Genomic DNA, 12,570 nt, shown 5'->3' with positions numbered 1-12,570 from the left:
CTATCCATCATATCCTCTCGCCTCTCCCACCGGGACGACCAATTATTTCAGAATTCTAAACGTGTTTCACTCTTCGTTCGGACACCGAGCAGTTTGTGCCGATAATTCGACGGACCTATAGGTTGTTGAATGTTGATTGAATACAATGCGTGGTGCGTCACGAAACTGGGAGCTGAATTCATTGGGTGTATCGAGACAGTCGACCAGAAAAAAGACGATGCATGAGGACGTGGCTCGGGCTCACTGTACCCGCAGGCAGGCAGGCAGGCATGCGGAATCGACACCGCAACCTCCGTTCCATGGCCTGTCGATTCGTCGTCATAAATCACATCGCCGCAACACCAGACGCGTGCTGCATTGTCTGATGCGTGTTTACGTGGCGAGAGGAAAGGAACACTGTCCGATGTGACCCTCTCTTGTTTTTGGTACGATACCAGTCGTTTAGGGAAGATTTTTGTTAGTCACGAGCATTTATTTCAGGGGCGGAAGGAAAACGGGGAAATTTTGTCTTTCGTGCCTCATGATCAATTGATCATGCCAGCATTTCTTTTCCTATGGGAGAAGAAAAAAGGTTCATCTTCTGTGCGCCCGTTTCTTCATAGGAGTATATGCATGGGAACATGAAAATCTGTATCGCCTGTAAGAATGTTCAGCCTGTCAAGGATCACGGTAATCTTCATCCTCAACTTTGTGTTGTCTTTGAGCTAATAAAAAAATGTAATAACCTTGGAAGAGCTGCTTAATTATCATACGTCCCATAAAACTAAGCTAGCTGAGCTTGCTTCCACTTGTTGCTGTGTGATGGAGGGATCGAAATCCCCAGAGAGCGACATAAGTAGATGTTCTCACTGCAAAGCGACACCCAACTTTGCCAGGTACGCAAGCCTAATTAATTCGCTGGCATGGCAATGCCCTCTTTGGAGTTTCAGACTTGAGAGACCAAAAGAGGCAGAATTTTGTATGGGGATGTCGCCGCCTGGTCGAACACCTGTCTGTCATGCACCTCGCGGCATCTTTCTTTGACAAAAGGAAACACACCACAGTGCTTGCCAATCGGTTTACAGCTCCGTGTTTGAATCACAGATCTGGAGCCTTTCGTGCGTCTAATAAAATACTGATCTACTATTAGTGATGTATGTGTAGGTTATGTGATGGCAATGTCTTGTCCCAACCATCCCCTAGCCCCTCTACGATTATTAGTTTAAGCCAGCACCGACCCGGCTAGAAGCAAAAAAAAGAAGAAGCTCAGCTTGAGGAGTCATCGTGCATGCATGCATGCATGCATGCAGCTCATTGCTGAAGCCAGAACTGTTTGTCTTGTGCTGCATCATCAGCAGACGAAGTTTATTACGGAACGCCGTAGAATAGACGTACGCCCGTCTGTCGCCGGTAAAAAAATTAGACGATGATATGTACGGAACCCGCCGTGAAAACGAAAAGATGAAGCTTGCTGCTGCTGTGGTTTACTTATTCCTGAACTCTCCACTTGTCAATGATTGCCTCGGGTTCCGCGGGAGGCGATCTTATCAGCAGCATTGTTGTGCAACAACACGGCGAATTGGGAGGTGACCGGTGGCGCGCTGGAGGATTATTGGTATAGTTTTCTTGTCTCTGCGCCATGTGGGATTATCCTCCGTGACAGAGGCCTGAGGCAGAGGATTGACTGACCAGCCAGAAAAACATAATCGGGAGCGGCAGGCGCGGCGCCCGGTCAAGATCTAATCTAACCACCGCCAGCCACCGTCGTGCGATCGCATCTCCGGCCGGCTCGCAGCCTCATCATCGGCAGAGGCTTCCCACCCGCCCCTACCGATCGGATCGTACCATCATCGATCGGCCGATCACCGATGGCCATGGAGGAATCTGTTTTCAAATCTCTTGGATGGTTTTGGTTGCAGAAATATATGCTTTCCGGCAGCAGCGGGTGCATGCAGGAGCAGCGCCGGATCCAATTAATCCTGTCTCGCCCACTCAGCTCATCATCTTACACACGGGCAGCAGTACAACTCATCACAGCTTGCTTGTCGAACAGTGTCAATCCAAATCCAAATCGATGTCTTTGTTGCGCTAACCTTTTGCTTCTAACGGAGCAGCTTTACTTGAACTTGATTAGCAGTTGGTGAAAGGGGCAGCACGGGCGCACGCACCGGCGATCCAGTCCACTGGCGACGGATCGGGGAGTTGAAAAGAAAAGAAAAGAAAGGTGCCTCCAAGATCGCTTGCCTTTTACCGGTGCCTTTGGCAGTCGCGACAGACATCTCGGTAACATAACATAACATAACATGCATGGGCTCCAATCATTGGGGCAACAGGCTAACAGTGGTGTGGTGATTAGAAAGTGGGCGCTGCTGATACTGTATAATTATTGGTTGGTTAGTAGTAGTAGTAACCGCGACGCGTGACGGCATGATGGAGAGCGGTAGGTGCGTGGGGTTAAATATGATTGGGTGAGTGTCGCAGTACATGCCCTGTCTGTGTGTGACGACTAGAGAGGTAGAGGTAGACCAGTCCAGTAGAGACAGATGGAGCAATGAGAGGTGACAGTGGACAGGGATATCATTGGGACTTGTTTCACCCAAGGAGGCAATGGCCTCGTCGTAGACGGCAGTAGACGCTAGGCGAGGGCGTCGCCGATCAGTCAGGGCATCTCCAATGGTTGTAAGATAGTTGTTGATAATTTTGATACATAGGATTTTTGATGATGTGTCATTGCAATAAATGAGGAAAGAGAACAAGGTTGTATGTAAATTAACCAACATCCTTGCACAAGCTCCAATGTAGAATGAGAGAGCACCTTATTTATTACCTCACATCTTATTGGACAAACTAGATACAATTCATTGGAGTAGTTGTATGTTAAGGTGTTGGCTGATGACATGGCATATTTTACCAACAAGGTAACCAACAAACTGTTGGAGATGCACTCAGGAGGATCCTCGTCGTGGTAGTGCAGTGATCGCTGCGACGGCCAGCCCTCTGATCGTATCAATAACGCAACCTCCCAGTGCAGTGCAGTGCAGTGATCCGTGCGACGGTACGTAGAAGATGCAAAGGCATGGCGTACGATGGCAGGTCCAGCCCACGCCGTGCAGTCAAACGCACGCAGGCATGCACCTGTGACCCCGTTTCTTTTCGGAAAACTCTGCCACGAAATCCAGTTAAAAGTAGATTCTCTGCTAGCTAGGCAGCCACCCAGCTGCGCCTCAGTTCACTAGACAGGTTATTTCTTTTTTTCTCTTGCGGCAAGTCCAAACATATGGCCCCGAAGAGACGTCTGTTTTATCCGAGTATTGTCCGTTTGTGCGTGGTAATAATGTTGTGTTCGTTTGAATTTGGATTTGTGCCGGCCGGATGAGAAACGCACGGCCCCATCTTCCCCATCTCATACGCCGGAGGCCAATTACAATAATCAAACATAGCAAAAATAGTTTAAATCAAACATAATAAAAAGTTTAATATTCCAAATAGTCTTTTATTATAATCCAGTTAGAATTATAAAAATGTCAAATAGTTTTACAGAATCACTCAAAGTTTGTGCACACGTGCAGAGATTAAACCGATAGATCTACTAATTGCCAATGTGATCACACACGTGGTCAACCAAGTCATCTTGCAGCTGCATATGGGTGTTGCGATCACGCATCTCATGATGAAATTGAACAAACTGTTCAAAGGTTGAAAGAGGTGGGTGCTCAGGCTCAACATTCTCAAACTAGAAATCAAACCCTCGGTCGTAGATGCCGTCATCATGCTCATCCTCAACGATCATGTTGTGCATGATCATACAAAGCAGCCATCGCCTTTCAAAACTTTTGAATGCTCCATGTCAATACAGGGTTTCGAACGATACTCCATCGAGATTGAAGCACACCAAGGCCGGAGCAAGGCTGGGGATTGATCCCCTGAACCGAGGCCGCATCCTACTGATGTGGTCATGGACGACCAATGCTGCCGCTACTATGTCCTCATTGTGTGGGGATGAATCATCCGTTGAACAAACAAAGTTGTTAAAGGAGTACTCATATTCGCTATCCATGATACCTTATGAGCAAAGCGTCGAACACCTTGCGATCATGGTGAAGACGCAGCCGCAAAATACACGTCCATCCCCTTCGCAGGCAATAAGGTGGAGGACCGTGGGCGGAGGGCGGACCGGCGAGAGGGGAGGAAGAAAATGGACTATTCCACCGACGCGCAAAGCAAGATGGACGACGGGTGGGGCAGTGACAATGGCAAGGGGCCGAGGGCGGAGCGAGGAAAGTGGAGGGAGAAAGAATGCGGTTGTGTCACTGACGGGCGGGCCAGGGACGGACAAGAGCATATCCGTTGGACCGTAAAAATAAGCTAAACTTGAACCGGAAATGAGTCAAAAGCAGATTAAAAAAAAACATTTATCCGTTTGTTCCCGCGCGTTGTGCCGCAGTTTGTGTCCGTTTATCCTTAAACGAAGGCCGACGGATGATTTGGGGTTGAAGTTGCCCTTAAAGAACACTCATGAGTCATGTCACCATCACGAGCACACCCATAGCACTAGCGCTACCACCACCACCACCACCGTGGGAGGGATCGCACGGGTTGGTGGCACTGGCATCAGCAAAGCTGCACAGGGGCAACGCGCCGTGTGCACGCACAGTCGCCGGACGGCCACGGGAGGGATGCTTGCTTTGTCCGGTCAGGTCGTCTACCCTCCCGGGGGCCGGCGACGAGGTGTCGGGACGAGGACGACGCGCGCCACTCCCCTAGCTACCAGTACGTCGTAGTACAGTCTAGGGACGGAAAGCAGGCATCGCCGCGAGATTTTCGTAGCTACCCCTACGCCCGACGCGTCCAGTCGGTCGCCCCCGCTTTGACTAGCCCGCCCACCCGTCGCCCTCCTCCTCGTGTTCCTTGCACTCCGTCCGTGTGAAATCTGAAATCTACTCGTGCATGCATGCATCGAGATGCTGCCGCCGTTGGAAACCTGGTCGACAGAGGCCTCGACGACCGTCGACCAGCGCCACGGCCCGTCAGTCATGCATGCGATCCTGCACGAGTTTCGGACGGCCTGCCCGCCGCTGCCCGACACCTTGCCGTCAGGTTGGTACTACGTAACGTACGTACCAGCATGCTGTGACTGTGTGAGCCGTTTGGTTTGGTCTGGTCAGGCGTCGCTGCCCCTGTTGGCCGCACGCAGCAGCATCCCGTGTCACTGCAGCCGCTCCGGAGCAAACAGCGTCACAGTGCTGGGACGACCCACAGTGGAAACACGCAGGAGCGAGGCCTGCGGCAGACCGGCCATAGAGGCGATTTGTCCCTCGATCTGGATCGGCTCCTGGCGCTGGCCGCATTGCTTCAGGCCGCTGTAGTTCGTGGGCTGGGCGGACTGTGGCTGGGTCATGCTGCGTTTATTCCATGGCAGATCGCATGGGTTCAGTTCAGTCTTCAGAGACGCGCTGTGGTGTGGTCTGGCCGGTACCACTACTGCTACATGTTTGAAGATTCAAAAGTTACATAGCTCGTGGCGATGCTGCTGCTGCCCGACGCCAGAGCACTGGCGCACTGCGGGTGCTGGATGATGCCATGAACAACATATATTCTACGAGGGCGAGGCCCACGGGATATCTGCCCGCGACATGTGAGAATGCGAGACCAGTGTTCACATGATCGTTTTCCGCTGATCATGAGATGTGGCCGGTGTTCACATGATCATTGCATGCTCGAGTTTGTTCATGAAACAGAAGGTGGTCGTGTGGTGTTCAACCCAGCACCATAACAGTCAGCTCCACTGAGTTTGTTCTAAGGCCAAGGAACAATCCTCTAATTTTCACTTTCTCCAGTAACAAAAAATGGTAGTATTTGGCAAAAAAAATTAAAAAATGCATGAACAGTCAAGTGCGAGCACCTAACAAAAACTCAAATTCTCTCTTTCTGTCTCCTTTATCCTTGTAAGATCTTGGTGAACATGGTATGCTCGAAAGTAGGTTTGCCACTGGGATCATTTGGCAGTACAACAATCTAGCTGGTCCTGTAATACTCTGAACATGGTGAAAATCTATTGTAAAGCTAATGAACTCGCAGAAACGCAAGTCAAGCTACTTTGATGTATCAAAGCTCGCTGTCGTCGCCCTCCGCGGTAGTAGCACCAGCGGATGTCTTCCCATTGACGGCGATGAGCTCCGTGTCGAAAACCAGAGTCGCTCCACCTATCAGAGTACAGAACTGCTAGTCAGCATTGCCGGTCAATGAAAGAGCACACGGCGGCATGCCATGTTTGTATCATAAGAGATGCAGGTAACAAACACGCTGGAATGGCAATATAAAGTTGCCAATCTAAACAGTACACGAGATATGATTTCATCACGAGGACCATATCAAGCAAACATACAAACACCAAGCAATACCTGGAATCTTTGGTGGGGAGCCTCGCTCGCCGTAACCCATCTTTGCGGGTATTCTTAGCTTCCGCTTTTCGCCGACACACATACCTAGTAACCCTTGGTCCCAACCTACGCACACATGGAAACAATAATGTGGGTTGCTGCCATTGTGAAGGTTTCTGGTAAGAACAATGAAGGCCATTTCTCCACGTTATTTTTTTTGTTTGTTCAAGCCAGTACAATATGGACCACAGATAGACCAATGATCGTATGCTGCTCCAGGAAAAGGGAATAACCTTTTATCACCTGGCCATTCCCAAGAGTAAATTCGAAGGGATCACCTCTGTCGTAGCTAGAATCAAATACTGATCCGTCAGTGAGTGTCCCCTGCAAGCATAGTCAAGCTTTCAGCTGAATGACAAAACCGTGGAAACAAATCGCTACAGGGAAAGTATCAAACAGTTCTTTCAGGCAAACATGACAAACAAACCAGGTAAACAAGGTAATAAAGGCCATAAATTACTAGGGTCACTCTGACATGCTGTTTCTCACTTTCTCTGCAAGGCACTCAACTGGTTCATGTTAAGCGACATCGTGTTAAATACCTATGACAACTGAATCATGAAAAAGTGCCGTGGAAAATGTGAGTGCGCTCGTACATTTGGACAATGTCATTCATAAAGTCATTCAGAGGAACAGGGTCAAAGTTACAGTAAGGAAAACTCGGTGGGCCTTGTTTCCGTGACTTGGAACTGCAGGCTTGGTATAATTAGCTACAGTCATCATTTCTTTTCACTAGAGTACTATCAGTATCATAAGTGAATAGGATTGCTGACTTCAGATAAAAGTGTCGGTCAGATACTTACACGATAATGCACTTTAATCTTGTCCCCCTTGTGAGCTTGTAAGGTACACGATTCAGGCTTGTACTGAAAAGTGGATGAACCAAAGAAAATAGTGTCATGTTAAGTCACAGTGATAATATCACTAGCATATAATGAGAATGAAAGCATATCCTTTATATGATTGTCTTAGAACTTTATAAATGGAATGTTGCACAATTGTAGATTAAGACTTAATGAGTGACTGAAAGCTAGTCATGTAGATACAGAAAATCTGACTTTCTAGAAAAAGGTAAAGAAAATCTCTACCCTCCACAGTAAGGGTGTTCATGAGCGGTTTTTCTAAATCATTCAAACAAGCAAAGTATAACTAAATCTTGTATGCATCTGATATTCAAAATTACTACTCCCTCTGTTGCAAATGCAGGGCGTATCCTGACTGTCCATATCCATGAGCTGGTCAACAACTAATCCAACGTACGTTGTTCTGTTATATAAGCTGCATGGCACTAAATTTGCATTCAAAAGCACCTTGTTGTGACTGGTTTTATAACTATGAATGAAATACAAATACAGGAATTTGCTGTAAAAGTTCAACATCAGACAGGCGAAATACGCCCTACATTTTACAACTGAGGCCTGAGGGAGTACCACCTCGCATGCTTCAATGGTATGGCCAAAATGCGATGAACACCCCTACCCCACACATGTGGCTTGTGACTGAATACTGGATTCCATTTCTAAAATATTGCATGGACCTTAGCAGTAAGTACATAATTTTCTGTTTGAAATCCATATTATAAGTATCATAACAGTCCACTTCTCTGCTAAGCTTTTAATCTACATCCTGTGTAATATGAGTAGTCCCCACAGAAGGTATCTTGGACAGTATTAGAACAACATTCCTCGGAAGACCAAATGTTACTTCTGAGAGGTTCTCATCATGGGTTCTTGATAAAATACATACATCAATCTAAAAGCACACACTGATTGGTTAAACAACATTCCTTAAGACCACACAAGTGAATCACTAATTAGCACCGGCTCATTTTTTTTTTATTACTAATTAGCACTGAACAATAACATGACATTGCCAAACTTCATTTACGTAAATAACACTTTTGAACATGAGTGAATAAACCGCAGTCAGAATCTCACGCCCTCTGTGTGAAGGAACAATAGCCTATGTTGCACTTGCGGATCTGCAAACCTCCCAGACCTAGCAAATCTAGCATCATCCAACCAAACCATTTCCTGAACTCCGAGCCGAAGGATCTCAGATCCGCCGGAATACAGTAAGCACACAAGGTAATACTAGAGCGCAGCAGAGATTGTGGTTAGGTTACAGTCCTGCAGAAGACGGACCTTGACGCCGATCTGGAGCTGCGTAACATCCCCGGACTTCTTGGCCGAAGCTGGAGACAGATCGAGCAACCGAGTGAGCAAAACAAAATCAACAAAAAAACAGAACAGATCGAAAGGGTCGACAGAGCAGGTGGAGGCTAGGTTGCGGCCGTCGTTACCGGTCAGAAGGACGGCCGCGACGGCGACGACGGCGAGGCAGAGGAGCCGCGGCTTCTTCGTCCCCATCGCTCTTCGCTGCACTGGCTACCTGGTCAACGGCCAAGGTAGGGTTTCTTCGGATCGTATACTTTTTGGTCGGGACTACTCGGCACCGTTACATACGCGCATACAAATTTGTTTTCTGAGGATATACGCGTATACAAATGGAAACAATCCCGTGGACCATGGGGAAATACCGTCCGTGTACTCCGGGATTCTTCACGTCCTCGTCTTTTCTAAATTTACCCCGAAACCTAGAAACTCTCGCGCTTCGTTTGGATATTTGTATTGAAAGCCTCGACATTGCATTGGGTTGAATATCAATATCACACTATATTGATATTAAGATTGAATGTCAATATTTTTGTTTGGATGTTGGGGTGGTGAATGGTGAGGCATTGAGTTGTAGATCGAGCAAAGAGGAGACCGAACACTGGAGACCGTGGTGGGCGTGGGACAAAAGGGTGACGCCGACCGCTGGAGATATCCGACGGGGCAGGAAGTTGGCGTCGGTTGCTGGAGAGCTCCGACGGGGCAGGAGGGTGTCGCTAGGCGTCGGAGAGCTTCGACGGGGTAGGAGGGTGTCGCTAGCCGTCGGAGAGCTTCGACGGGGTAGGAGGGTGGCGCCAGGCGTCGGAGAGCTCCGACAGGGGCAGGAAGGTCGTGTCGGCCGTTGAAGAGCTCCAGCGAGGCGGGAGGGTGGTGTCGGGTGCTTGAGAGCTCCGACGGGATGGGAAGAGGCGGGAGAGTGGCGCCGTCCACCGGAGCTTGGGATGCAGGCACGCTGACCGCCGGATCACGGGGGTGGAGGCGGCGGGGGGGGGGGAGGAGTATGGGCGCCGCCACCGTTCCTCACGGCACACACAAGGAAGACGGGAGGGACGATGCTGGATGTCTCAATGCGTAGCGATGTAGAGGGCGCACACTTCCAATTGGGCCATCGGTTTTTATTGCGTTAGGGACATATCGCTTAATATTGGGTCTGAATGCCACAACTGAATGCGAAGACCAACCAAATGGTGGCATTTAGGATATTAGGCCCACACAAATGCCAATACGCAATGCTAGGCCTGAATGCAAACATCCAAACGGACCGTTAGACGACAACTAGGGTTGTAAAGTGGAACCTACATATGGTCACGGATCTCGCCGATGGGCCGCACCACATCGCTGTCGGAGAAGATTTTCGCACCCTCCTCGTTCGGTGGTGCTCAGGTAGATACGAGAGCCAACAACCATAGGGCGGCGAGGACCCAGCTAGGAGAAGCATTAGGGAAGTTTGACATCTCAGAAGGAGAATAAACTACTCCTCTCATGATCGTGTGGAGGGAGGGTCGGCGAAGTGGTTGTTGTTATAAAAGATCCTACTCTGTTGCCAGTGCGTCTTGTCCGGCTTGGAAAAACCCAAGGGGCTCCAATTCCGCCCGATGGGATCTAACATGTTTGTTGCAAAATTCGAGAGCCAGAGAGACAGAGATAGAATCTCGGATGGATCCCCGTGGCACATGAATAAGAACGCAATTAGTGTGTCAGAATTTGAAGATTGCATGCGACGAGATGAGCTAAAATTTGATCGATTGCAAGTGTGGGATATGGTTTTGAACCTATCTTATAATTTAAGGGATGATGCTTGGAGTGTGCTATTGCCGAGATTATTGACAAGGAGGCATGGTTTGCTAAATTTGATCATGTAGGAAGCTATCTCCATACTAGAGTAACCATTAATGTTGACAAGCCACTGCAAGATGGATTCTTATTGATTCAGCAAGGAGGAAAAGTGTTGATCCGTATGATATTCAATATGAGCAGATACATTATTTTTATTTTCTTGCGGATGCTTAGGTCACTTAGAATTGTATTGTCAGCTCCAGGGTCGCCCGATGAGAAGGGTGATCTTCCCTTTGGGCCATACATGCGAGCCTATCGTGACTACAAGAAGAGATCGTCCATTGAAAATTCGACTAGGAGTCAACGATTGGATTCTACTAGTAAGCGGGGGACCGGGAACTCGAGCACCAAATCACAACCAGATGGTGGCAAGGAAGTTATATCTCCAATGAAGAATACCTCCAAAGGAAAAACAAGAGGAAGGACCGACAACAGTTTATGTGTCGCAACTTCTTCTTACTATTGGAGAGGACATGGGGAATCATAGGGTCCTAAAGCAAGTAATGAAGAGAACGATGGAGACATTCAGGTCTTAGAAATGGATCCAAGAAGAAGAAGCCTACACCTAAGAATTCAATATAGACCACACCGCGGTCAAATGGGAAACAATGAGTTGTGTGAGATGGAACTGTTGGGGGCTTGGGAACGCCGTGGCAGTTTGTGAGCTACGCAAAATTGTGGGGAAAGAAGTTCCCGCCCTTTTGTTTGTAATGGAAACCAACGTTAGGGCTAAAGGGTGGAAGTGTTGCAAGGACAGTTGGGCTTTGCAATATGTTTTGCGGTTGGCAGTGATGGATTGAGTGGTGGCATCGACGTGTTCTGGTCTAACAAAAAACTATAGTACTGACCATGTTGATGTTATGGTGTGGAATGCGGATGATAATTTTCCTGCAATTGGAGATTCATGTGAGATTTACGGTGTTCTATGGTGCTCCTAGGGTAGAAAATAGACACCACAATTGGCAGCTTTGGTTTCCATTCACCGCGAACATTCTTGATGAAACGGCTCCAAACCTTGTCCGACAAAGAAAATGAATAAAAGGAGCCATTGATTAATTGATATCACGAAATGAACTAAAGAGGCCGACATAGTGCGATAATGATTGAAATTACCGGTCGAGCATGAACTTCAGGGACATGTACTCGTCCTTGTCTTTTGTTAGTGAGTCCAATACGTGAACGGTTCCCTTGTCAACCGTAATGACTAGCAGGATCCAGTGGAATCTGCATTGTATAAGCGAGCATGCATGCAACTCATCAAGCACTATACGTAAACTTAACATCGATCAGGTAAGCAAAATAGAATTTATAGTACAAGACAGTAACACTCACCTGAAGTTGTAAGGAAATAATATTTTTTCAATGTGACTTTGTATCTCCAAAAACCGAAACAAGTGATCCTCTCTATCTTTTGGGAATTCTAGTACCGCCTTATCATAAATGCAATTTGGGTCAATGAAGCCAATGCCATATGCTCCATCTTTTTTCATTTCAAACATCTTCATTCTGCATAACACCACACACAAAAGAATATAATGAGGATAATTAGAGGCAAATGAACGAGTTGATGAGCTAGGGACTTGAATTACAGAAAGAAATCACTTAGAGACAATAACAACTGATGATAGATTTGTCGAGTGCGTCTTGATTGTATAACTGCCATAATTCTGGATTGTCAATCCACAAATCTTTTGCAGTGAAGAAATGCTCTTCCTTGACTTTCACCATGAGGGACGTACACCCGAGTCCTGCTTCCTTCATGTACCAGGTATGGAGTCTGTACATTTGCGTTGATAGCTGCTTGACAAGCTCAGGCCTCACGAGAGGTTTCTTGGGTTGAAATGTCCATGCTAGTTGGCTATCCCCTTCCACCGTGGGAATGTCCTCGTTACCTAGGAGTTGTGCAACAACAACACCAGCCTCTCTAGCCATCTCTTTAGCAACATCGGGATCGACTTGCTCATCGGTACCTACCTTGAGCGATGGGATCGATTGCACTGACTGTTCTCCTAGCTGGGGAATGGTTTTACTGCTCCTTTTAGTAAGGAGCTTCCCCCTGATTTGCCCTTTTTGATGTGACTTGATAACAAAGTGGTCATAGTTTGATTTAGTTCTCTTCGCACGCGGTTGGTCCGAAAGAT

General features: G+C 47.7%; 1 protein-coding gene across 1 annotated transcript; it reads right to left on the bottom strand.

Annotated features, from left to right (window-relative positions):
- Window positions 1-5,887: 5,887 nt before the first annotated feature.
- On the bottom strand, window positions 5,888-8,942 carry LOC123445197 (peptidyl-prolyl cis-trans isomerase FKBP15-1-like). Its single transcript, XM_045122153.1, has 6 exons — window positions 8,722-8,942; window positions 8,564-8,613; window positions 7,223-7,285; window positions 6,653-6,743; window positions 6,381-6,485; window positions 5,888-6,182 (listed from the first exon to the last, which is right to left on the bottom strand). Exons 1-6 carry the CDS (start codon window positions 8,786-8,788, stop codon window positions 6,085-6,087), a joined length of 474 nt encoding a protein of 157 aa, XP_044978088.1. The 5' UTR covers window positions 8,789-8,942; the 3' UTR covers window positions 5,888-6,084.
- Window positions 8,943-12,570: the final 3,628 nt, after the last annotated feature.

The sequence above is a fragment of the Hordeum vulgare genome, chromosome 3H, assembly GCF_904849725.1.
Source record: "Hordeum vulgare subsp. vulgare chromosome 3H, MorexV3_pseudomolecules_assembly, whole genome shotgun sequence".
NCBI classification, from domain to species: Eukaryota; Viridiplantae; Streptophyta; class Magnoliopsida; order Poales; family Poaceae; genus Hordeum; species Hordeum vulgare.
This window is presented reverse-complemented; position numbering and strand designations above follow the sequence as displayed.

Coding starts and splice junctions, on each gene's coding strand:
- LOC123445197 (XM_045122153.1), bottom strand. CDS start 8,788: ATGGGGACGAAGAAGCCGCGGCTCCTCTGCCTCGCCGTCGTCGCCGTC. Junction 6,744..7,222: donor AGATTAAAGTGCATTATCGT/GTAAGTATCTGA, acceptor CTATGCTTGCAG/GGGACACTCACTGACGGATC. Junction 6,486..6,652: donor GAATGGCCAGGTGATAAAAG/GTTATTCCCTTT, acceptor ATGTGTGCGTAG/GTTGGGACCAAGGGTTACTA.